Source organism: Sapajus apella, unplaced genomic scaffold (assembly GCF_009761245.1).
Source record: "Sapajus apella isolate SASKATOON/1434 unplaced genomic scaffold, GSC_monkey_1.0 scaffold164, whole genome shotgun sequence".
In the NCBI taxonomy this organism is placed as follows: Eukaryota; Metazoa; Chordata; class Mammalia; order Primates; family Cebidae; genus Sapajus; species Sapajus apella.
This window is the reverse complement of record NW_022437104.1, coordinates 1,586,096-1,611,121: the sequence shown is the minus strand read 5'-3', so window position 1 is coordinate 1,611,121 and position 25,026 is coordinate 1,586,096. Positions and strand designations below refer to the sequence as shown.

General features: G+C 48.7%; 1 protein-coding gene across 5 annotated transcripts in view; it reads right to left on the bottom strand.

Annotated features, from left to right (window-relative positions):
- Nucleotides 1-25,026, bottom strand: part of GNL3L (G protein nucleolar 3 like) — a 34,013-nt gene that overhangs the window by 5,785 nt on the left and 3,202 nt on the right. For 3 of the 5 annotated variants that reach the window (XM_032267025.1, XM_032267024.1, XM_032267023.1), the window contains 12 exons: nt 16,755-16,795; nt 15,447-15,554; nt 13,491-13,607; nt 12,592-12,675; nt 12,288-12,423; nt 11,146-11,249; nt 7,409-7,553; nt 4,921-5,008; nt 4,247-4,421; nt 4,015-4,157; nt 3,577-3,713; nt 878-1,005 (listed from right to left, as the gene is read on the bottom strand). In XM_032267025.1, coding sequence (XP_032122916.1) covers nt 878-1,005; nt 3,577-3,713; nt 4,015-4,157; nt 4,247-4,421; nt 4,921-5,008; nt 7,409-7,553; nt 11,146-11,249; nt 12,288-12,423; nt 12,592-12,675; nt 13,491-13,607; nt 15,447-15,554; nt 16,755-16,795 — 1,406 coding nt within the window. Of the gene's footprint in view, nt 1-877; nt 1,006-3,576; nt 3,714-4,014; nt 4,158-4,246; nt 4,422-4,920; nt 5,009-7,408; nt 7,554-11,145; nt 11,250-12,287; nt 12,424-12,591; nt 12,676-13,490; nt 13,608-15,446; nt 15,555-16,754; nt 17,412-22,002; nt 22,040-25,026 lie in introns of all 5 variants that reach the window. The other 2 variants (XR_004265123.1, XM_032267022.1) reach the window with 1 other exon arrangement.

Sequence of the window (25,026 nt, the reverse complement as noted above, 5' to 3'; positions counted from 1 at the left end):
GCTCACGCCTGTAATCCCAGCACTTTGGGAGGCCGAGGCAGGTGGATCACAAGGTCAGGAGTTCTAGACCTGGCCAACATGGTAAAACCCCGTCTCTACTAAAGATACGATAAATTAGCTAGGCATGGTTGTGTGAACCTGTAATCCCAGCTACTCGGGAGGCTGAGGCAGGAGAATCGCTTGAACCTGGGAGGTAGAGTGGAGTGAGCCAAGATCACGCCATTACACTGCAGCCTGGGTAACAGGGTGAAATTCTGTCTCAAACAACAAAAAACAAAAGATCCTGGTACTAGTTAGGGAGAAGACTCGTTTACAAGTTGGACAACTGGGTGGCCAGATAGTGATACCTATTCTTTTTTTTAAACAGAGTCTTGCTCTGTTACTAGGTGCCAAGCTAGAGTGCAGTGGCGTGATCTCGGTTTACTGCAACCTCCACCTACCCGGTTAAAGCAATTCTCCTGCCTAAGCCTCCCAAGTAGCTGGGACTACAGGCACGCCTAGCTAATTTTTGTATTTTAGTAGAGACAGGGTTTCACCATGTTGGCCAGGATCGTCTCAATCTCTTGACCTTGTGATCTGCCCACCTCAGCCTCCCAAAGTGCTGGGATTATAGGCGTGAGCCACCACACCCAGCCAGTAATACCTGTTCTATGGGCTGGAACCAGGGCTGGGAAAGCTGTCTTAGAGAGCATGCCTGCTTCCTGGACCTGTCATTGCTTGGCAAAGGATGCTCTACTCTAGACGAGGCATCCAGAAGCCCACAGGGAGTGAATGAACCTCCCACATCTCATGACATGGGAGTCAGGTAAAAGGGACCAACCACTTCCCAGAGCCCTAGGGAGAGACGAGGGTTGCCATGAACAAAGAGGACAGGTACCTTATACACGGTGGTTTTATTTTCAATGGCATCTGCTATTTTCGTCATCGGAGAATGGAGCAACTTGATCTCCATTTCAAGTGGGTCCGTGTCACCCAACAGCTCATCAGATTCTCCAGTGGCCAAGCCTTTAACACAACCAACACCAGTGTCAGGGCCCTGGCTCCCCGCTGTTGCCAACCCCCTGGTTAGGCCTCAATGAAAAGGATACATGGATGCTTCCCAGTAGAGTCAGATGCAAGAACTTTTTTTTGCTTCTGCTGAGAGGCCACATGACCAAGAATTAAAAGCATGGGTTTTGCAGTAGGACATTCACTTGCTGGGAGGTGGACTCAGAGCTTTAGCTTCCTCATTTGGAAAATGGGAATTCCACAAGCCCTAGTCACACTGGGCTGCTGCTGTGAGACATGAGAGAGGTCTACAATGCTCTGGGCCCAAGATGCTGCTCTGTGAATGGCAGGCCCTGGGATTCCCTCCCCAGGACCAGGACTTTCCCCTCCTCTCTCTGGCCCCTTGACTGAAGCTGGCCTCCACTGCAAACCTCAGATGTGCCCACTGCCCTGTGCCTCACTACCCTCATGCCTGCTTCTGTAATTTTGCCCCTATTCCCTACCCTGGACCTTCTAATCACTACTCACCCTTCAAGATCCAGCACTAGGGCCAACTCCTCCATGAAACCCTCACCACTAACCTGTCCCCCACTGTCTCCTCAATTTCTCAGACCTCAATCTTTTGCCAAAATGCGTTCTCGGTGATGGAGCACCTCTTGCCCTTACGTCCAGCCAGGGTCAAGCATCATCATAAGAACATAAGCTCAAACCCCTCTCAACTGCCCTACTTAATAGAGGAGGAAACTAAGGCGAGGCGTGACAGCTCATGCCTGTAATCCCAGCACTTTGGGAGCCAAGGCAGGTGGATTGCTTGAGGTCTGGAATTCGAGACCAGCCTGGCCAAAATGCAAAACCCCATCTCTACTAAAAATAAAAAAATAAGCCAAGCATGGTGTGCACCTGCAGTCCCAGCTACTCAAGCAGCTGAGGCACGAGAATCACTTGAACCCAGGAGGCAGAGATTGCAGTAAGCCCAGATCATACCACTGTATTCCAGCCCAGGCAACAAAGCAAGATTCTGCCTCAAAGAGGAGGCCAGGCGCAGGGCTCACAGCTATAATCCCAGCACTTTGGGAGGCTGAGGCAGGTGGATCACGAGGTCAGGAGTTCAAGACCAGCCTGGGCAAGATAGTGAAGCCCCATCTCTACTAAAAATAAAAAATAAAAAAAAATTAGCCGGGCGTGGTGGCAGGTGCCTATAATCCCAGCTACTCAGGAGGCTGAGGCAGAGAACTGCTTAAACCCAGGATGCAGAGGTTGCAGTGAGCCAAGATCACGCCACTTCACTGCAGCCTGGACGACAGAGCAAGACTCTGTCTCAAAAAAAAAAAGAGGAAATTAAAATTCAGAAAAGGGGGCTGACTTGCCCAAACCCTACATGGGATAGAAAGCAGGCAAGTCCTTTTAATCTGATGTGTAATACAAGGACACTAAAAGACCCAGAGAAGGAAAACTACTAGACCTCAAGCAAAAAAAAAAAAAAAAAAACCAGAGAATCTAGACGTTAAGCCAGCCAAGGCTTCCTCAGCTACCCCAGAGTGTCTACAGACAAGCCCAGAGAGCAATGGGCACCTTTCTTAGGCAGGGTAGAGAATGAAGCAGGGGTCGGGCATAGTGGCTCACACCTGTAATTCAAGCACTTTGGAGGCCAAGGCGGGTGGATCACCTGAGGTCGGGAGTTCAAGAACAGCCTGACCAACATGGTAAAACCCCGTCTTAAAAAAAAAAAAAAAAAAAGACCCAGTAACAAAGAGAATGAAGCAGGGAGCCACAAGCCAGGGCTGCAGAGGGTAATATCTGAGGAGAGCAAACATTCAGATGTTTCTGAGAGTCACATCTCTGTTCCCCAGCAAATAATCATCAATAAACACTAACATTTACTGAGCATTTATTTACTAAATGCCAAGCACTATTGTTCTAAATGTCTTTTACATATTAAATAAATCCTTATAACTACCTTATCGGGTGGATTTATTGTCCCCATTTTACAGATGATGTCATCAAGACAAAGAAGTGAAGTAATTTGTTTAGCATCACACAGTAAAAAGGAAACAAAACTCGGATGTGAATCCAGGCAGTCTATACTTTTGGACACCCAGCTCATCGGAGCTGGAAGAGTCTTCAACAGGACAGAACCGGTTCGAAGGCCACCTCTGCTGACATCCTTTTGGCAAATGTCAGCTTTCTGTGACTTGGGTACCTTACTCACCAAAGGAGGCAAGCAGGAAAATCTAGAAATGGACCTGAAATGTTTGTTAAAAAGCCTAAGGCAACATGAGAGAGTTTTTAAGAGAACGTCTCAGTCCATTCCAGGTCCCACGAGACAGGAATGGAGCCTCAATGGGTACCAGGCACTTTCTTTTGTATTTACCAGAAGCTCACCATCATCCTCTCCCCACTCCCCCATGCCAGGGCCAGATTAGAATTCCCCACCTTGCAGGAAAAGAAATTAGGCTCAGAGCTGGTTAAGCAACTTGCTCAAGGCCCAAGTAGGGCCAAGGAAGGGGAAGGTCAAACGTGGGATCTGCTGCCAGGTCTATGTGGTCCCACTAGTACAAGGCCAAGTGCACCCACCCTGCCCACACTTACATTCCATGGTGTCTTCATTGGCCTGCTCAGTATCCTCGATGTCAAAGACCTCGGTCATTTCCTTAACGATCTCCGCACTGAGATGGGCGGGCAGAGTGTGAGTAGGTGGTGGTGGTATATAGAAGCTGATCTTCCCGCTGCATTGGGAGACAGGGGAGATTAGTGGTGCTGTCACTGACAGAACCAATGACCAATCCCAGAGAAACAGCAAGAGAACAAAAAGACCCAGACAGTGGCTTCTGAACAAGGGGGAGTTGAGTTCCTGGATAATCACTGGGCATAAAGTCTCCAGCAGACCATGACCCGGCACCTTGGCCATCCTCTGCCCTGAGACCCAGGAAGCCAGGCTGCCCCAGCAGCTGCAATGGGCACAGATGAACCCCTTTGTGGAGCCAGGTTCCCAGCAGGCCCCGCCCTTACCCCTAACCCCCTCCTCACCTGACCCAGTCAGCTAGGACAGCTTTGGCTGCCTGTTCCTGACTGTATACGCCTCCCTTCTTCTTCTTCCCCAAACGGTGGGCCACTGCCGTGAGAAAGTGCTCAGTGGTCTGGAACCCAGAGATGCCATAGTAGTTGGAAATCTGGTGAAGGCAGGAAGGAGAGAAGTCATGAGGATGAATGAAGAGCCCTTGGAGCAGGGCAGGGCATCAGCCAGGGCTCTGCTGCGGACCTCCTCCAGGTTGCAGCGCTGCAGGATGGTCTCCACCGGGGTCACAGGGTCTGCCAGCTTCTGCACGTGGACGCAGTTACGCAGGATGGTGCCCACCTCAGAGTTGGGCCCTGGGACAATGCCTGGAGCATCCAGCAGCCGGATGAACTTGTCCAGGTGGACCTCCTGCATGAATCTAGGATGGGGAAGAAGAAAGCCTAGAGGCCCCAATCACGAAGGTGGGCCTGGGATGTGGGGGTATAAAGGAGTGATGGGAGAGTGATTAGGGATGAAGGTGGAGAGACTCAGAGCTGGAGACGGGATGACTGGGGCTCTACAGACTTGGGGCTGATTCTATTCTAGCCTCTGCCACTGGGGACTGAGCTGCAGGACCTTGGGCAAGCTTGACTCTCCAAGCCTCAGCTGCTTCATCCAGGCAACAGAGCTCCCATTAGTATCCCAATCTTGTATGGCTATTCAGAAGTTTCAAGCCACTAACGGGAAGCACCCATCTGGGCAGCTGGCTTACATCTAGGGTGTGTCAGGAAAATGAGGGCTATTGAGACTCCCATGCCTGGGGAAAGCATCAGGGGATGGTCCACGATAAGGAAAGGGACAGGGGCTGAAGGCATGGGAGTAGGGGGGAAATGGGAGGGTCAAGGAATTGTGGAGTTGGGGAGCAAGCAGGTGCTTACTTGGTAATCCCAGGAACGGCTCCCACGCTGCATGCGCGGCTGCGCTTCAGGCTATTGATCAGGCTGCTCTTCCCAACATTGGGAAGACCTGCAAAGTAGCAGCAGATGGCTCAGGGCGGGAGAGGCCCTCAGGAACACTCAGGCCAGCATGTATGAGGGAGGCCCAGCCAGGGGCAGTGACCAGGCCATGAGGAAGGCAAAAAATTGAGCCTGGCCTCCTCCCTTCCCACCCCAGGCCCTGACCCAGCCCCTACAGGGCCTTTCTACCTCTCCCCTCCATCTGTAAGCATGCTAGATAGGTACAGCCGTCTCTCTAGATGTGACACCAACCTCCCACCCACAACCAGCCAGGCAGGAGTACTCAATGCAAGGCCTCGGTGGCACAATCCAACAGAAGGTGGACATCGAGAAATGTCTAAGAAACAGAGAACCACCTGTCCGGGTGTATCAGTCCATGGATGGGGATGGAGGTCATCTCCAGATGCAAGTCTCTCTGTGCAGCTGTCTACCTGAGGTATGTCTTTTTCTGTTTGGGCATCTGTCAGCCATTCTCAGCCTGTAGATGTCTTTCTGTTTCCCCTCACTGGGCCTCATTCTCACCGTTCTCTTTCTGTACGTGCTCAATTTACATAAGTGTACTATTCTCTCAAGCATATGCTTGTTTCAACTCGAGAAAGCTGATTGCCAAAAGAAAAAAAAAAGTATATGTCTAAGTATACCTCTTGTGCATGAAGTCCCTGCACACCTCTCTCCCCCCTCCCTCTCTCTAGCTCACTCTCATTCTAAATATCACCATGCACGGAAGTCTCTGCACACCCCCCGCCCCGTCTCTCTCTCTCTCTCTCTCTCTGTCATTTCCATTCTCAGTATCACCCTTTTTCCTTTTCTTGTCTCTCTCCCACTCGGTTTCTCTCTCTATCTTATCTTTGTTATCTGGGCCGGTCACTTTGTGGATGGCCCTCTGTATGTGGCTCACGGTGTCTCTTCTACTGTCTGCCTATCTGTGCCTCCTTAACCTCCTCTACAGACGAGGTTATGTCTATTTCTCTCTGCACAGGTACACATATCTGCCTCATCGTGACATGTCTGTGTATTTGTGTTCCTCTGTGACTCTGGGTATGTGATTATGTTTGAAGGTCAAAGTGTATATAGGCACATGTGTCTTCTTTTTTTGAGACAGAGTCTCACTCTGTCGCCCAGGCTGGAGTAGAGTGACACGATATTGGCTCACTGTAACCTCCGCCACCCAGATTCAAGCGATTCCCCTGCCTTGGCCTCCCAAGTCGTTGGAATTACAGATGCCCGCCACCCCACCGGGCTAATTTTTGTATTTTTAGTAGCTGTGGGGTTTCGCAATGTAGGCCAGGCTGGTCTTGAACTTCTGACCTCAAGTGGTTGGCCTGCCTCAGCCTCCCAAAGTGCTGGGGCTACAGGCAGAAATGAGCCGCCACATCCGGCCCTCCTTGTGTCTCTATGTGCGTTGCGGGAGCAGCGTTAGGGTGGGTATGTGTGGGAGGGGCTTGGTTTGCATGCATTTTGACTCTGGATCTATCTCTCTAGGTGCGCCTCCTCTGGACCTCTGGGTCTGCAGCGTGGGTCTGTGTGTTTGTGGATCTGTATGTATACTTAGAGCTACGTGTATGTATTCTTCTGTATCTACATTCTTGTCCAGTCTACTTCCATGTGTATCTCTCTCTGAATCTGTCTCTATCCCTGTAGCGTTTGCCTCTCTCATTCTTTCTTTGTGAACACACGTGTGCCTCTCCACATGCATGGGGTACCTCTACCATTCCTATGTCTCCCTCTGCAGATCTCTGTATGCATGCCTGTCTCTATGTCCCTTTTGGTATTTCTGATTCTATCTCCCTCTTTGCATGCCTCCATCATGTAAATTTGTCCCCTCTTTCCATTCCCCACCAACCCTGCCATCTGGCTTCCCAGTTCATTCTCCAGGTCTTCTTCTGTGTCTATACAGGTATGTGTACCTATAACTTCTCCGTGTCCAGCTCTCTCTCCAATGTCTTTCTCTCATGGCTTCATGCTTCACTTTCTCTCTCTGATGATCTATATCTCTGCCTCTCTCACTTTGCCTACTTCATTCTCATCCTCCCTCCCTCAGGAACCTGTGTTCCAGAAAGGCCCACGTTTGATCCTCAGCTCTACCTTGTCTCACACGGGGCTGGGCTCCACAAGTCCTTTTGCCCTTCTCTGGACCTCACAAAGTATTTTCATCTCTAAAAGATAGATGGTCAGCCCTCCCTTCCATAGCCCTGTTAAGATAAGATGGTGCCAACTCCAAGCCTGGTACCCTGCATTTGCTCCATGGTTCTAATACTCAATACACAGTGATGCCCACCAATCCAATTTACCCTTCCTGAACCACTCCTCTCTTCCCCCAAAAGACAACAAAACTCCCAGGATCCTTTCCCCAATGAAGTGACCCCCTAAGAAAGACGCCTGGGCCCCATGACCACCCAGCAGGTCTTACCCACAACGCCCACACGAATGTGGGTGCGCACTGCACCAAGGCGGCAATAGTTCCCCAGAACCCTCATGAGGTTTTCAGCTCCAAAGCAGGCTTTGCTTTTCAGCATTGACTCAGAGGCCTGATCTACTGGTACACTGCAACGATTCTGGAAAACAGATGAATATTACAGAAGAGACATCAGGGGGCAGATGAGGTCTGACCCCAGATTTCCAACTTTCAGGGCCTCCCTATGATCACTGAGCTCCTCAGCCTGAAACAGAAGGCTTCGCACACACATCCTGAACACGCGTCACTTCCGCATTCCCCTCCACTTTGTGTCTCCAGTCTTCTCTGCCCCTGCCTCTGGCTGGACACATATCACTTGCCTCCCTCAGCAATGGCAGGATGGCATCCTGGCTCTAGATAGGCCAGGTCTACTTCTCACAGGCCTATGCCCAGCAAAGCCGGCTTCTTTTCTCCAGGCCTCAGTGCCCTGTGCATACAACAGGGATGCCCACCCTCCCTGCCTGCACAGGGATGAGAGGGTGTCTGGCCCACAGCCTACTCTCCCTCAATTCCTCACACAGGACAAGGCCAACCCAACCTTTACTCCTGATGCCACCTCCTCTGCCCAGAATTCCCTCCTTCATCTTCCATTACTTTGTTTCTTTAAGACAGAATCTCACTCTGTCACCCAGGCAGGAGTCCAGTGGCATGATCTCAGCTCACTGCAACCTCTGCCTCCCAGGTTCAAGTGACTCTCATGCCGCAACCTCCCAAGTAGCTGGGACTACGGCCATGCACCACCGTACCCGGCTAATTTCTGTATTTTTAGTAGAGACAGGGTTTCACCATTTTGGCCAGACTGGTCTCAAACCCCTAGCATCAAGCAATCTGCCGACCTTGGCCTCCCAAAGTGCTGGGATTACAGGCATGAGCCACTATGCCCGGCCACAGCATTGTTTCTAGTGTCACAAAATTGAAGTAGCCTAAATATCCATCAATAAGAATACAGGTTAAAAAGCTATATCCTTAAAGTGGAATACAAACGAAACACAGCTATCAGAAAAGGCAGCTTCTGGCTGGGTGCGATGGCTCACGCCTGTAATCCCAGCACTTTGGGAGGCCAATGTGGGTGGATCACCTGAGGTCAGGAGTTCGAGACCAGCCTGGCCAACATGGCAAAACCGCATCTCTACTAAAAATACAAAAATTAGCTGGGTGTGGTAGCATGCGCCTGTAATTCCAGCCACTCGGGAGGCTGAAGCAGGAGAATCGCCTGAACCCAGGAGGCAGAAGTTCCAGTGAGCCAGGACCGCACCAGTGCACTCCAGCCTGGGCAATAGAGCTGAGACTGAATCTCAAAAAACACAGAAAAGTTGGCTTCTATTTTTGCCATCAAAAAGGCCAAGAAGCCAGATGCAGTGGCTGACTCCTGTAATCCCAGCACTTTGGGAGGCTGAAGTGGGTGGATCACTTGAGGTCAGGAGTTTGAGACCAGCCTAGCCAACATGGTGAAACCCCGTCTCTACTTTAAAAAAAAAAAAAAAAATCGGCCAGACGTGGTGGCACATTCCTGTCATCTCAGCTACTCGGGAGGCGGAGGCAGGAGAATCGCTTGAACCCAGGAGGCGGAGGTTGCGGTAAGCTGAAATCGTGCCATTGCATTTCAGTCTGGACAACAAAAGCGAAAATCCATCTCAAAAAAAAAAAAAAAAGAACAGCAAGACTTCATCGCTACAAAAAAATAAAGGATAGGCCGGGCGCGGTGGCTCACGCCTATAATCCCAGCACTTTGGGAGGCCGAGGCGGGTGGATCACGACATCAAGAGATCGAGACCATTCTCACCATGATGAAACCCCATCTCTACTAAAAATACAAAAATTAGCCGGGTATGGTGACACATGCCTGTAGTCCCAGCAACTCGGGAGGCTGCGGCGGAAGAATCGCTTGAACCCAGAAGGCAGAGGTTGCAGTGAGCCGAAGGTTGCAGTAAGCCGAGATTGCGCCACTGTACTCCAGCCTGGTGACAGAGCAAGACTCCGTCTCAAAAAAATAAAATAAAATAAAATAAAAATAAAAGATTAGCCTGGCGTGGTGGCATGCACCTATACTCCAAGGTATTCAGGAGGCTAAGGCAGGAGGATGGCTGGAACCCAGGAGTGTGAGGTTGCAATGAGCTATCATCACCACTGCACTGAAGCCTGGGTGACCAATTGAGACCCTGTAACTAAAACAAATAAAATCTGGAAGAATACACACCAAACTGTCAATGGTTAGTTACCACTGGGCATGAATAAAGGACACTAGAATTAGGAAGACTGGTGAAAGGGTATTTAAGCTTTATCTGTGGTAGATTTTATTTTTTCTACTTTATTTTTTAAGAAGTTTAACATCCAGTGCCAAATTGAAAAAAAATATCCCTTAGTATCCAATTTCTCTCCCCAGAAGCAATCAGTTTCTGCATTAATATTTTACAATGAATACATATTTCTCTACTAATGATGTAATTATGAAGAACTGTGATTTGTTTCAAAGAGAAAAATGAATGAAGGTCTATGTATTTTTTAAAGTTAACAAGTAGTTGGTTGGGCACAGTGGCTCACACCTGTAATCCTAGCACTTTGGGAGGCCAAGGCTGGTGGATCATTGGGGGTCAGGAGTTCGAGACAGCCTGGCCAACATGATGAAGCCCCATCTCTACTAAAAAACAAATACAAAACTTAGCCACAATCCCAGCTACTCTGGAGGCTGAGGCACAAGAATCGCTTGAACCCAGGAGGCAGCTATTGCAGTGAGCTGAGATGGTGCCACTGTACTCCAGCCTGGGTGACAGAGTAAGACTGTCTCAAAAAATAAAAAATAAAGTTAGGCTGGGAGCAGTGGCTCACACCTGTAATCCCAGCACTTTGGGAGGCCAAGGCGGGTGGATCACCTGAGGTCAGGAGTTCAAGACCAACCTGGCCAACATGGCGAAACCCCATCCCGTCTCCATACTAAAAATACAAAAATTAGCTGGGCGTGGTGGTGCCCGTGCCTACAGTCCCAGCTACACAGGAGGCTGAGGCAGGAGAATTGCTTGAACCTGGCGGGCAGTGGTTGCAGTGAGCCAAGAACATGCCATTGCACTCCAGCCTGGGCAACAGAGTGAGACTCCTGTCTCAAAAAAATAAATAAATAAAGTTAGCAGGTAGTTAACTGTATTTTACAAATTCCCTATAGACGTTATGTACTATCCTTACAATTGAAAAAAAGTGCTTACTGAAGAGTGATAATAAAGGAAGAAGTGAAGTTAAGCTAATATTAAGAAGTCACTGGCCACGTGTGGTGGCTCACACCTGTAATCCCAGCACTTGAGAGGCCGAGGCGGGCAGATAACCTGAGGTCAGGAGTCCGAGACCAGCCTGGTCAATATGGCAAAACCCCGTCTCTACTAAAAATACAAAAATTAGCCGGGTGTGGTGGCATGTGCCTGTAATCCCAGCTACTCCGGAGGCTGAGGCAGGAGAAATCATTTGAACCCCGGAGGTGGAGATTGCAGTGAGCCGAGATTACACCACTTCACTCCAGCCTAGGCAACGAGCAAAACTCCATCTCAAAAAAAGAGAAAAAAAGTCACTCGGTGGAGCAAAAGTCTCAAGGTTGAAGGCCCAGTTCAATTACTAAAGGGCTGGAGGTCCCAGACCAAGTCACGAACCCCCAACTCTGGCCCCAAGCTCCCCTGAAAGAGGCTAATTGACGCTAGTCCAAGGCTTACCAGGTTTTTGACCTGATGCTGGGTACTGGCCTTGAAAGCCACGGTTGGCAACTCATTCCGAAGGTAATCCAGCCATTTCTCCACAACCTCCTTGGGGACCAGGTCTGGGGCAAATATAGGAACAGATGGGGCTGGTAAGCAGAACAACACGTCCATGGTTCCCTCCAAAGACACCTCCACCCACACCCAAAGCCAGGCCTACCTACCATCAACAGGTCTCTACACTGGCCCTGTCAGTCCTACACAGTCCCCAGGATGGAGTTAGAAAGCACAGTCTGGTCTATGAGATGTCTTAGCCCACCCTGAGGGGGCCTGTGTTCCCTCAGGGCAAATGGACAAACTAGCTGTCTGGTCCCAAATGTACTCTTTCCAAAACAGCGCCTGGAGCATCAGAGGCCTCCCAAATGCTGTTTCCCATCCCCTCTCTGGATCATTCTAGGTTAGGCCGAATGTCAAAGATCACCGTAACAAGAATGGCTATCTGCCGGGTGCAGTGGCTCACGCCTGTAATCCCAGCACTTTGGGAGGCTGGGAGGCTGAGGTGGGCGGATGACCTGAGGTCAGGAGTTTGAGACCAGCCTGACCAATATGGTGAAACCCCATCTTTTAAAAAAAAAAAAAAAGAATGGCTATCATGTGTGAAGTAATGACCATGTACCAACCATTGAATCATTAATTCTCACAACAAATCTGTGAAGTTGGGATAGTCGTGGCCCATTTTACAGCTAGAGAAATAGCTCTTGGAGGTGGCATGACTTATCCAGTATTTCAGAGAAAAGAATCAGGACAGGTGGGGAGCCGAGCCCCAGACCTGAGTGACTCCTAAGCCCATGTGCTCCTCTGCCCCAGTCTTTGGGTTCCAGCTTGAGCGAGAGGAACTTTCCAGGGTTGTCCAGTCACAGAGAAGGCTCAAAATGGCAAGAACAGGGGACTGAAAGGCAGACAGGTTTGGACTCCACATCTAACTTATACCATACTCTGTGATACAGGCTTTGAAAACTGGAACTAAAATTTCTACTTTCTCATAATAGCATGACTATTATGAGTACTATTGAATTGCTGGGTTCAGGGTCCGGTCCAAACTAAACTTTCAAGATGGTCTGGCCCCTTCCCTGTCACACCCACTCCTGTCTAACACCCACCAATCTTGTTCAAGACCAGGACCAGCTTCTTGTTGCCTTGGGCTCGCAAGACAGCCTCCTCCATTTGGAAGCAGCGGCAGCCTAATGGGTCTCTGGCATCTAGGACCTCCAGAATCACATCAGAGTATTCCACCACCTACAGGGCAGAGGACCAGGGGATGAGGGCAGGGAAAGAATAGGGTAGCAGTGACGCAGGCCCATGAAACAGAAAGTCTCCATCTCTGTCAGGAAAAACCAGAAATGGAGAGGAAATGGGGCTGGACTAGAGCCCTCCCCGAAACTGTGAAGAAATGGAGCCCTGTACCTTACGGAATTCCTTGTAATAAGCCTTCCTCGTGGCCTCGTCATCCAGCTGAGGAAACATATTTAATTCCTGCAAAACTTCCTCCTAAAGGAGAAAAAAGAGAACAGTCCAGAGGCAGAGGGGGAGAGAGAGAGAGATAAGAGAAGCAGGGCTTTGGAAACTACAGGAGGTTAAAAAAAATCCATGTGAGTCTCAGCCCACCAAAAAGTAGCTTTGACCAACCAATAAAACTGGGAGCTGGAGGAAAAATGAACAGACCCCCATGGCTCTTGTGTGCGCCTATGTGTATGTGTGTGCTCGAGCACCAGCAGGAGACCTGAGTGTGCACAGGGGTGTGAAAGGGAGGGAGGGAAGAGGGAGGTGTGAAAAAAAAACAATCTATGAGGGACATAGGATGGGGGAGGCAAGACACACACGCACGTCAGGAAGGGGAGTAGCAGCTGGCAAGCGCGTGCTCTGTGTGTGAGGCAAGAACATCTGCCAAAAAGCAGCAAGAAGCCCTAGAGGGAAGACGACATCCCCTCACATATGCTCCTCCCTGTCTCTCAATCCCGTCCTCATATTCTCACTCCCTCTCCCCCGACCCCATCCTCTGGACACACCTACCTCTCCCAGCCCCCAGCCCCCAGCCCTACCACCAGCCCCAGTCTTTAGGCTCAGCCTTGGGAGACAGGAGCTCTCCAGGGGTGTCCAGTCACAGGTAAGGTGCAATACGGCCCTTTATCTCTATCCCTCCCTCCCTCCCTCCCTTCATCCATCCCCAAGGTTTTCCATCCTCTCTGCACTGATTCCCTTCTTCCCCTCCAACAACTTCACACCTTTACTTCTTCCCTTTCACAGAAAAAAGGCAAAAGATGCTTTTGAGCAAGCCTACCCAGGAGCCACAGCTGCACTCTTACCTTATGCTCAAACTCCTCCTGGCGTCTCAGGACATCCTGACAGTAGCTCTCCATGGTCCTGCGTTTTTGTCTTTCTTGCTCCCGGGCAGCTTGCTGCAATTCCCTCATCTCCTTAACCTAACAAGGGAACACACACTGGGACTGAAGCCGACTGGGTCTGCAGCCTAAGGGAGGGATGGGTGACAGAGGAAATGGCACGCCACGGCAGAGGTGGGAGGAGCAGGGTCCAGGGAGAGGGAAGATATGATAGCAGGAGATGACAGTTTGAGATGAAGCAAAAGACATGAAGGGAAGAAAAGAGTGGCAGAGAAAAATTAAAAGAGGGTATATAAAGCAGAGAGAGAAGGTATCCTAGGCAGGCAGAACCACTTAATACCAGAGAGATGGAAAGAGGCCAAGGTCCTGGGATGCTCCATCTTTTTTTTTTTTTTTTTTTTTTAGATTGAGTTTTTGCTCTTGTTGCCCAGGCTGGAGTGCAGTGGTGCAATCTCTGTTCACCGCAACCTCCGCCTCCCAGGTTCAAGTCATTCTCCTGCCACAGCCTCCTAAGCAGCTGGGATTACAGGCCTGAGCCACCACACCTGGCTAATTTTCTATTTTTAGTAGAGATGAGGTTTCTCCATGTTGGTCAGGCTGGTCTTGAACTCCCAACCTCAAGTGATCCACCTGACTCAGCATCCCAAAGTGCTGGGATTACAGGCGTCAGCCACCATGCCCGGGTGATGCTCCATCATTTAAAGATAAGGAAGAAAGCCAGGCACAGTAGCTCAAACCTGAAATCTCAGCACTTTGAGAGGCCAAGGTGGGCAGATCACCTGAGGTCAGGAGTTCGAGACCAGCCTGACCAACATGATGAAACCCCCATCTCTACTAAAAATACAAAAATTAGCTGGGCGTGGTGGCAGATGCCTATAATCCCAGCTACTCGGGAAGCTGAGGCAGGCGAATCGCTTGAATCCAGAAGGCAGAGGTTGCAGTGAGCTGAGATAGCACCATTGCACTCCAGCCTGGGCAACAGAGCAAGACTCCATCTCAAAAAATATATACATACAAAATTAGCCAGGCATGGTGGTGAGCGCCTATAATCCCAGCTACTCAGGAGGCTGAGGCGGTAGAATTGCTCAAACCCAGGAGGTGGAGGTTGTGGTGAGCTGAGATCACACCATTGCACTCCAGCCGGGGCAACAAGAGTGAACTCCATCTCAAAAAAAAAAAAATTAAAAGGGCCGGGTGCGGTGGCTCATGCCTATAATCCCAGCACTTTGGGAGGATGAGGCGGGTGGATCACAAGGTCAAGAGATCGAGACCATCCTGGTCAACACTGTGAAACCCCATCTCTACTAAAAATATAAAAATTAGCTGGGCGTGGTGGCACATGCCTGTAATCCCAGCTACTCGGGAGGCTGAGGCAGGAGAATTGCTTGAACCCAGGAGGCGGAGGTTGCAGTGAGCCGAGATTGTGCCATTGCACTCCAGCCTGGGTAACAAGAGTGAAACTCCATCTCAAAAAATAAATAAATAAAAAGGATAAGGAAGAGGAAAAAGTAGCAAAAGAGACTGCCAATGGCTAGTCAAAGAGGAAGACATCCAGGAGATGTCTTCCAGGAGATGACAAGAAAGTCCAGGTGCTTCAGGGAAAGCGTGGCCTCAAATGCTGAGCATTCGGTAAGATGAGGAAAGAACACCACCCATGAATGTGATGTCAGGGAAGGCGCTGATGAGGCCAGCAGGGGTAGTGTCAGCGGAGCAGTGGAAGCATAAGCCAGACAGCAATGGACTGGGTGGTGAGCAAACGGAGACATAAATCCAGGATCACGGTAACCTCCCTCTCTCCTAGCTTCGACCAGTAGCCTCAACAACCCTAACAACTCTTGCCTTTGCCCGCCCATTCAACACTTCTGCGGACCTGGCATTCAAGGCAGGACCTCTCTCTCCCCACCAAGACTAAAAGCTTACCCTCTTCTTCTTCAATTCAGCCTCTCGATTGGCATGACCATTGCAGTGAACCAAATGAGGTGCAGAGGGTACTTTGGAGGCTGCTTTCTTCCCATTTTGCTTTGCAGGCTGACCACCACATAAGAGAAAAAAAACCCAGAGGTAATTAACCCATGGAAATCACCTCAAAAAGGCCACAAGAAGCCCTAGAAGGAATTCAACATCCCCTCATAAATGCTCTTTCCATCTCTCAATCCTCTCATCATCTCACTCGCAAGGTGAGCAGCAGGAGTTAAAGCTTCTCAGAGAAGTATAGTTGTGGGGACAAAGAAAGGAGAGAGGCAGGCAAAAAGGGCTCCATACCCAAAGATCTGCCCATCTGGCTGCTTAGAGCGCCTGTTTACTGCAGCCAGGCAGGGACTGACGGGAGACCTCTCGGAGGGGAAGAGCAGCTGGGAAGGTTTCCCAAGGCCCAGGCAAAACCTTTCTAGATAAGTAGCTCTCAAAGTGCGGTCCTCAGACCAGCAGTAGCAGCAGCACCTGGGAACTCGCTAGAAATACAAATCACCAGATGCCATGCCAGACCTACTGAATCAGAAACTCTGAGGTGGGGCCCAGCAATCGATGTTTCCACTCATCCTCCAGGTGATGCTAGAGGGCTGGTTAAAGTTTGAGTTTCCCCCACCCTAAACTGTGAGAACCCAAGCCTTCTCTGGCTTATACCTTCTTCTCATTGCTTTTTTCCAAGCCTTAGTTACCCACACCTTTCCCAGCAGGACCAGGAGACCCAGGAGCTGGGGCCAGAGATGATATTCTTGCCTCCCTCTTCTCCATTAGAAACAGGGACTTGAGAATCAGTCTCAAATCCCAGTTGCGTTACTTTCTCACTAACAATTTCCTCAACTAAAACGGGGATAATAATAATCCCTACCAAGGTAAATCAAGCACAAAGCAGCATATGGCTTGGGAAAAATGCTGCTGATTCTATGCTGCGGCCAGCCAGAGGGAAGGAAAGTCAGATCCGCTGACACAAATGCGGCACTCTGTCCAGAGTCACCCAGTACCTACTGGGTTTAGTGGGCCTCTCCCAGGACAAGCAACCTGTTCCTGATCTCATCCTCAACAAATGGTGGCCAGGCGTGGTGGCTCACGCCTGTAATCCAAGCACTTTGGAGGCCAAGGCGGGCAGATCACCTGAGGTCGGGAGTTCAAGACCAGCCTGACCAACATGGTGAAACCCTGTCTTTATAAAAAAAAAAAAAAAAAATTAAAACAACAACAAAAAAAAACCCAAAAGGCATACCTTACCTGAGGGTAGGGCCAACTTACCTTCTTGTGGCCCTTGGAGCCTTCACCTGGCTTTTTATTTTCTACAAAAGAAAAAAAGAAAGAAAGAGCCATCATCCACCTACACAATATTTGTTGACACCTTAATCAAGGCCAGGCCACACTGGGAACCTAGCGAGGAAGCCTCAGATACCATGTCTATCTAGATCCAGCACAAGACAGAGACGCAGATGGCAGCAATAATATCAGAGGAAGTACTGGATATATTGTGTGCAACATTATTTCATTGCAAACTCAAACAATTCTGAGACGAATTCTATAAAGAGAGTAACCTGAATGTGTGCTTGTGACGCCTCCCTCCCCCAGGACTTCCTGCTGAGGGCAACTCAAGAATTTCAATGCCAGCTGAGGTGAGGGAGCTGGCAGCATGAGAAGGTAATCTGAGGAGTCCCAGCCCACTAAGCCTGGGCAGATGCCATCAGTATGTGGGGAAAGAACTATCCCTTCCTGCTGACCCTGCTCAGACCATTGCCTCCAAAGGGACTTGACCTACTCAGCCAAAATGCTACTGCCTCCCTCAGATACCAAAAGGAGAGGTCTGCCACTTCTCCAATCATGACTTAGCAAAGTCCAGGAACTTATGAGGCCCCTCCCCTTCTTCAATAAGAAGTCCCATCTCTCATCCCTTTCACAGTTGACCTATTGAAAAGAATGGCTCCTTTTAATTCTTACCACCTTCACAGAGCTCAAGGAATTCCTAGAGAGAGAGGTTCTAGAAGATCAGGATAAATACAAACAAATATATTATATGAGTAGCTCAAGATTACCACAAGAGAACAGGCTCCACAGTCACATCAGCTGGCTCCCAATGCAGAGTTAATGTAGGAAACAGAACTTAAATTCTACTGCAAATTCTTTTTTTTCCAAGACCGAGTCTTGCTCTATTGCCCAGGCTGGAGTGCAGTGGTGTGATCTGGGCTCACTGCAACCTCTGCCTCCCGGGTTCAAGCGACTCTCCTGAGTAGCTGGGATTACAGGTGCCTGTCACCACACCCAGCTAATTTTTCTATTTTTAGTAGAGACAGGGTTTCACCATGTTGGCCAGGCTGGTCTTGGGCTACTACAAATTCTATTTTTTTTTTTTTTTTTTGAGACAGAGTTTCACTCTTGTTGCCCAGGCTAGAGTGCAATGGCAGAATCTTAGCTCACTGCAGCCTCCACCTCCTCGGTTCAAGCAATTCTCCTGACTCAGCTCCCAAGTAGCTGGGGTTACAGGCATGCACCACCACGCCCAGCTTATTTTTTGTATTTTTAGTAGACGGGGGTTTCTCCATGTTGGTCAGGCTGGTCTCAAACTCCAGACCTCAGGTGATCCGCCCACCTCAGCCCCCAAAGTGCTGGAATTACAGGCGTGAGCCACCACGCCTGGCCTGCAAATTCTTAAGGAGAATCAAGAAGATACTTTAAAGGAACTGTGTAAGAAAAAAAGATTTCCCTAAACTTGATATTGAATAAAAATTCAAAAGCCAGGTGCAGTGCCGCATGCCTGTAGTCCCAGCTACATGGAAGGTTAAGGTAGGAGGGAGGATCCCTTGAGCCCAGGAGTTCTAATCCAGCCTGGGCAACAAAGCCAGATCCCATCTGTTAAAGAAAGACATAAACACAGACTGCTCTAACAGTCAAAACTTAAGCTGGGCACAGTGGCACCTGCCTGTAGCTAGCTAGAAGACTGAGGCAAGAGGATCACTTGACCCTAGGAGTTTGAGAACGGCCTAGGCAACATAGTGAAACTTTGTCTCTTAAAAAAATTCAATAGAAGTACTGAAAAACAAAAAAAGGCATCACTAACAACCAAATTAATAAGCTAGAAGATCAAAGGAGGGAGCTTACTTAGAGCAAAAATTCAAAGAAATGGAAATGATAAGCAAAAATACGAAATAAAAACTGGAGAATACAGCCAAGACAGCTAAAATCTAAACAACAGGAGTTTCTAAAAGAGAATGGTACAAACGGAGAAGCAATAATTTTCTGAAATAACAGATGAAAGTTCCTTAAGTTGAACATAAGCTTGAGGTTTCAGATTGGAAAGACACAGGGAGCAGCAAGATTAACAACCAAGGCCAGGAGCTGTGGCTCACCCTGTCATCCCAGCATTTTGGGAGGCTCAGGTGGGAGGATTGCTTGACGCCAGGAGTTTGAGACTAATCCAGGCAACATAGTGAGACCTCGTCTCTCCAAAAAAAATTTTTTAATTAACCAGGTGTGGTGGTACACACCTGTAGTCCTAGCTTCTCAGGAAGCTGAGGCAGGAGGACTGGTTGATCCCAGGAGTTCAAAGTTATAGTGAGCTATGATGGCGCCACTGTACTCCAGCCTGGACAACAGAGACCCTGTCTCAAAAACCAAAACAAAACAAAACAAAACAAAAGATTAACAACCAAAAGAACACCCTAGACATATCCTGATGAAATTTCTAAACTGCAAAGATAAAAAGATAAAATTCTAACCCATAGATCACTCTTACTATATGAAGGTAAGAAAAAGACATTTTTGGCCAGGCACAGTGGCTCAAGCCTGTAATCCCAGCACTTTTGGAGGCCGAGGCAGGAGGATCACAAGGTCAAGAGATCGAGACCATCCTGGCCAACACGGTGAAACCCCGTCTCTACTAAAAATACAAAAAAAATTAGCTGGGTGTGGTGGCGTGAGCCTGTAGTCCTAGCTACTTGGGAGACTGAGGCAGGAGAATTGCTTGAACCCAGGAGTCGGAGGTTGCAGTGAGCTGAGATCACGCCACTGTACTCCAGTCTGGTGCCTGGCAACAGAGTGAGACTCTGTCTCAAAAATAAATAAATAAATAAATTTAAAAAATAAATAAAAAAGAAAGAAAAAGAAAAAGACATTTTCAGGTAAGCAAAGATTGCCACCTGTATTTCCTTTTTTTTTTGAGACAGAGTCTCGCTCTGTTACCCAGGCTGGAATGCAGTGGTACAATCTCAGCTCACTACAACCGCCGCCTCCTGAGTTCAAGGAAATCTCCTGCCTCAGCCTCCGGAGTAGGTGGGATTACAAATGCACAACACCATGCCCAGCTAATTTTTGTATTTTTAGTAGAGACAGGGTTTCACTATGTTGGCCAGACTGGTCTCAAACTCCTGACCTCAAGTCACTGGCTTGCCTCAGCCTCCCAAAGTGTTGGGATTACAGGCATGAGCCACCACACCCGGCCCTGTGTTTCCTTTCGGATAAAACTACTGGCAAAATAAAAATTAAATCAGAACAAAGATCCCAAGCTAAAGAAAACAAATAGTGGTGGGCAGGAAATCTATTAAAACTTGTCACTGAGGCCAGGAGCGATGGCTCACAGCTGTAATCCCAGCACTTTGGGAGGCTGAGGCGGGTGGATCACTTGAGGTCATAAGTTCGAGTCCAGCCTGGCCAACATGGCGAAACCCCATCTCTATTAAAAATACAAAAATTCGCCAGCTGTGGTGGTGCATGACTGTAATCCCAGCTACTCAGGAGGCTGAGGCAGGAAAATCACTTGAACCTGGGGGGTAGAGGCTGCAGTGAGCCGAGATGGCGTCACTGCACTCCAGTCTGGGTGACACAGTAAGACTCCATCTAAAAAAAAAAAAAAGAGGCCAGGTGGTGCAGTGGCTCATGCCTGTAATACCAGCATTTTGGGAGGCCAAGGAAGGGAGATAACAAAGTCAAGAGATCGAGACCAACTTGGCAACATGGTGAAACCCCATCTCTACCAAAAATACAAAAAAAAAAAACTAGCTGGGCATGGTGGCACAAGCCTGTAGTCCCAGCTACTCGGAAGGCTGAGGCAGGAGAATCGCTTGAACCCGGGAGGTGGAGGTTGCAGTGAGCCGAGATGGCGCCACTGCACTCCAGCCTGGCAGCAGAGCAAGACTCCATCTCAAAAAAAAAAAAAATCTTTTACACAAAAGCACCTCTAGGCAACCCTGCCCTAGGAAGGGTGGCTCACCTGGAAGGCTGGCACTGCAGTACGAGTGGTGTTTCCTAGCATGCAGGGCAGCCTCAAGAGCTGCATACGGCAGCAAAAAAATAACAATAACTGAATCTAAAAATGAAAGATGTCATGTGGCCAAGAGCTGGAAGATATATTAAGAAAGGATTCTAAGGGCCAGTAGTGGCAGCTCATGCCTATAATCCCAGCACTTTGGGAGGCCGAGGCAGATGGATAGTTTAAGCTCAGTAGTTTAAGACCAGTCTGGGCAGCATGGTGAAACCCTGTGTCTACGAGAAAATGGGAAAATCAGCCGGGGACCAGGCGCAGTGGCTCACACCTGTAATCCCAACACTTTGGGAGGCTGAGGCAGATGGATCACTTGAGGCTGGCAGTTCAAGGCCAGCCTGGCCAACACGGTGAAACCCCATCTCTACTAAAAATATAAAAATCAGCCGGGCGTGTTGGCACGCACCTATAATCTCAGCTACTCGGGAGGCTGAGGCAGAAGAATTGCTTGAACCTGGGAGGTGGAGGTTGCGGTGAGCCAAGATCACACCACTGCACTCCAGCCTGGGAGACAGAGCAAGACTCCGTCTCAAAAGAAAAAAAAAAAAGCCAGGTGTGATGGCTCATGCCTGTTGTCCCAGCTACTCAGGAGGCTGAGGCAGGAAGGTCACTTGAACCCAGGAGGTGGAGGTTGCAGTGAGCCGTGATCACAGTGTTGCACTCCAGCCTGGGCGACAGAGTGAGACCCTGTCTCAAATAAACAACAAAAAAAGGATTCATAAAATCCAAGAAACGTATCATAAGGAAATAGCTCAGAACTGAAATACCAAATTATTTCAACATAATCCAGGAATCAAGTAATGGGGGTTGGAAAAGCAAAAGCATGAAAGCATGCTAAAGGTTTCGGGTAGGTTACAAAATGGTCATTATTTAACTTTGGTAAAGTGATAGAGAAATACAGAATTAATTATGTTTGATATAAATATGAATGCAATTACTAACATAACTTTACTGATGGAGGATTGTTTAAAAACTCCATCAGGTTAGCAAAACATAAATAAATCAGGGAATCAGAGGAAACAAAATAAATAACAAATATAAAATAAGATGGTAGAAATCTGACCAGACATAAACGTCTCATACAAATGTGAATGAGTCAAATTTAAATAAACACAGTTTAAATAAACACAAAACAGACCCCGCGTCTCCCTTTCTTCTAAAGTACTCATGTTGCAACCAAAAAAAAAAAAAAAAAAAAAATGTGAGGTTTGGAATGAACCAGGTCTGGGCATTTTACTCAACAATTTCCATCTGCCTAACTTCCCTGGAAACTGAGTGCCTGCAATGGATACAAACACACAGTGAAAGAAAATACATCACTTGGAAAGAAAAAGCATGTACTTCAGAGGGGGGAAGAGAGCGGAGGAGGGGAAAAGGAGAAGAGGGTGCAGTCAGTCATCCCTCCCAGCACTCCGGAGCCTCTGCTCATAGGTTTTTCAACAACTCTAGAGAGAAAATAGTTACCATTTTATAACCAGCAGACATTCTTACTCTAGCTCAACAACGACCTAGCTATATGACCTTGAAGAATTTTTTTTTTTTTTTTTTTTTTTTTTTTGAGACGGAGTTTCGCTCTTGTTACCCAGGCTGGAGTGCAATGGCACGATCTCGGCTCACCGCAACCTCCGCCTCCTGGGTTCAAGCAATTCTCCTGCCTCAGCCTCCTGAGTAGCTGGGACTACAAGCGTGAGCCACCATGCCTGGCTAATTTTTGTATTTTTAGTAGAGACGGGGTTTCACCATGTTGACCGTGATCGTCTTGATCTCTTGACCTCGTGATCCACCCGCCTCGGCCTCCCAAAGTGCTGGGATTACAGGCGTGAGCCATCGCGCCCAGCCGACCTTGAAGAATTTTTTAAAACCTTTCTGAGCCTCAATGTCTGCATCCGCCAACATCATCTAGGCCCCTAAAATCACTAATTCTCACATGAGTACTCAAAAGCAAATCTCTGTATTCATTAATCCCTCGTCTCCCATACTCTCACCCACAGATGTCCCTGTACACCCACTGACTTCATCTCCCTCATCCTTCCTCTGCCCTAGCATCGAACTTCCCACATCATCATCTGAAACTCCCAACCTGGTGATCAGCACTGCCCTAACAACCTCTCCCTGGGATCACTTCCCTAAGCTCCTGCCTTGAGACTTGGCTCTCCCAAGGGCAATGCTTCACTTGCAGGCCTCTCAAAAGGTGGCAGTTGTTTTCTCTGGCACATGTTTATCCTGGGGTCAGTAGGTAGAGAACATAGTCCTCCAGACTCACCACTGCCAAGCTAAGACTATTTTTGCCTCTCGTTAAAAAGGATTAAAAAAAAAAAGGCAGAGTGACTCATGCCTGTAATCCCAGCACTTTAGGAAGCCAAGGTAGGAGGATTACTTGAGCTCAGTAGTTCAAGATCAGCCTGGACAACATAGAAAAACCCTCATCTCTACTGGAGAAAAAAAAAAACCTAGTGGGGCATAGTGGCAAATGCCTATAGTCCCAGCTACTCAGAAGGCTGAGGCAGGAGGATAGCTTGGGCCCAGGAGGTTGAGGCTGCAATGAGCGCCACTGCACTCCAGCCTGGGTGACAGAGTGAGACTCCATCTCGAAAATGGGTGGAAGGGAATAGAATAAAAGCCCTGCTCTTTTTGAGGCCCCATACAAATGCTATGTATGTCTGTCATCTATGACTTACTTTTCCTCATCTATTGAAGCACCTGGCTCACTGCTTTTCTTTGACCCAACTCCTGCCACCAACAACCTGGGTGACTTTGGAGATCACTGGACAACCCTTCCAACAGTCTAGGTTTCCCACTTCCCTGACATCTTCACTTCCAGGGATCTCCACTCAATCACAGCCACTTACCCACCCATTCCTATGGTTACACCTGTAGGGGAACCACCTGTAACTGCTTGGACTTTTGACAGCAGTCTCAGACACCCCTCTCTCCTATCTTCAAGCTCATTTGTCCAACCTCCTAGAGACTTGAACCTTCTACTCGATTCCTTATTTGTCAGCCATCCTTCTTCCCTCCCTGTCCAGCTAACATTCCACAGCCTGTTATTACAATTGCGCTCCTGCACAAAGCCACAATTCCTTTGCCCCTCCCATTGCCCTATTATGACATCTTTATCAGTGTTTGGCAACTAACTGACCAGCAGGCAGACAGGCAGGCAGGCAGGCAAGTTCCATGGATTATATACTTGTGCCACCAACACCGATAGTTGTAAAATTTGTTTATTTATTTATATTTTTAAAGACGGGGCTTCACCATGTTGGTCAGGCTGGTCTTGAACTCCCGACCTCAGGTGATCCGCCCACCTTGGCCTCCAAAGTGCTTGGATTACAGGCGTGAGCCACCGCACCCGGCCGAGTTGTGAACTTCTTAAGTGATAAAACATTCCCGGCCTGTAATCCCAGCACTTTGGGAGGCCGAGGCGGGTGGATCACGAGGTCAAGAGATCAAGACCATCCTGGTCAACATGGTGAAACCCCGTCTCTACTAAAAATACAAAAAATTAGCTGGGCATGGTGGTGCGTGCCTGTAATCCCAGCTACTCAGGAGGCTGAGGCAGGAGAATTGCCTGAACCCAGGAGGCGGAGGTTGTGGTGAGCCGAGATCGCGCCATTGCACTCCAGCCTGGGTAACATGAGTGAAACTCCGTCTCAAAACAAAAAACAAACAAAAAAAAACATTCCCCTCTTAAAATAGCCACTCAAAAATGAACAACAGTGGCCCAGCACAGTAGCTCATGCCTGTAATCCCAGGACTTTGGGAGGCCGAAACAAGGGATCCCTTGAGGTCAAGAGTTGGAGACCAGCCTGGCCAACATGGTGAAACCCCGTCTCTACTAAAAATACAAAAAAATTAGCTGGGCATTGCTGGTACACACCTACTAATAGTAGTAATTCCAACTACTCATGAGGTTGAAGCAGGAGAATCACTTGAGACCAGGAGGCGGAGGTGGCATTGAGCCGAGATCGCACCACTGCACTCCAGCCTGGGCAACAGAGCAAGGCTCCATCTCAAAAAAACAAAAACTAGGCCGGGTGTGGTGGCTCATACCTATATAAACACAGCACTTTGGGAGGCTGAGGCGGGCAGATCACTCGAGGCCACGAGTTCAAGACCAGCCTGGCCAACATGGTGAAACCCCGTCTCTACTAAAAATACAAAAATTAGCCAGGCATGGTGGTGGGCATCTGTAATCCCAGCTACTCAGGAGGCTGAAGCAGGAGAATCTCTTGAACCCAGGAGGTGAAGGTTGCAGTGAGCCAAGAT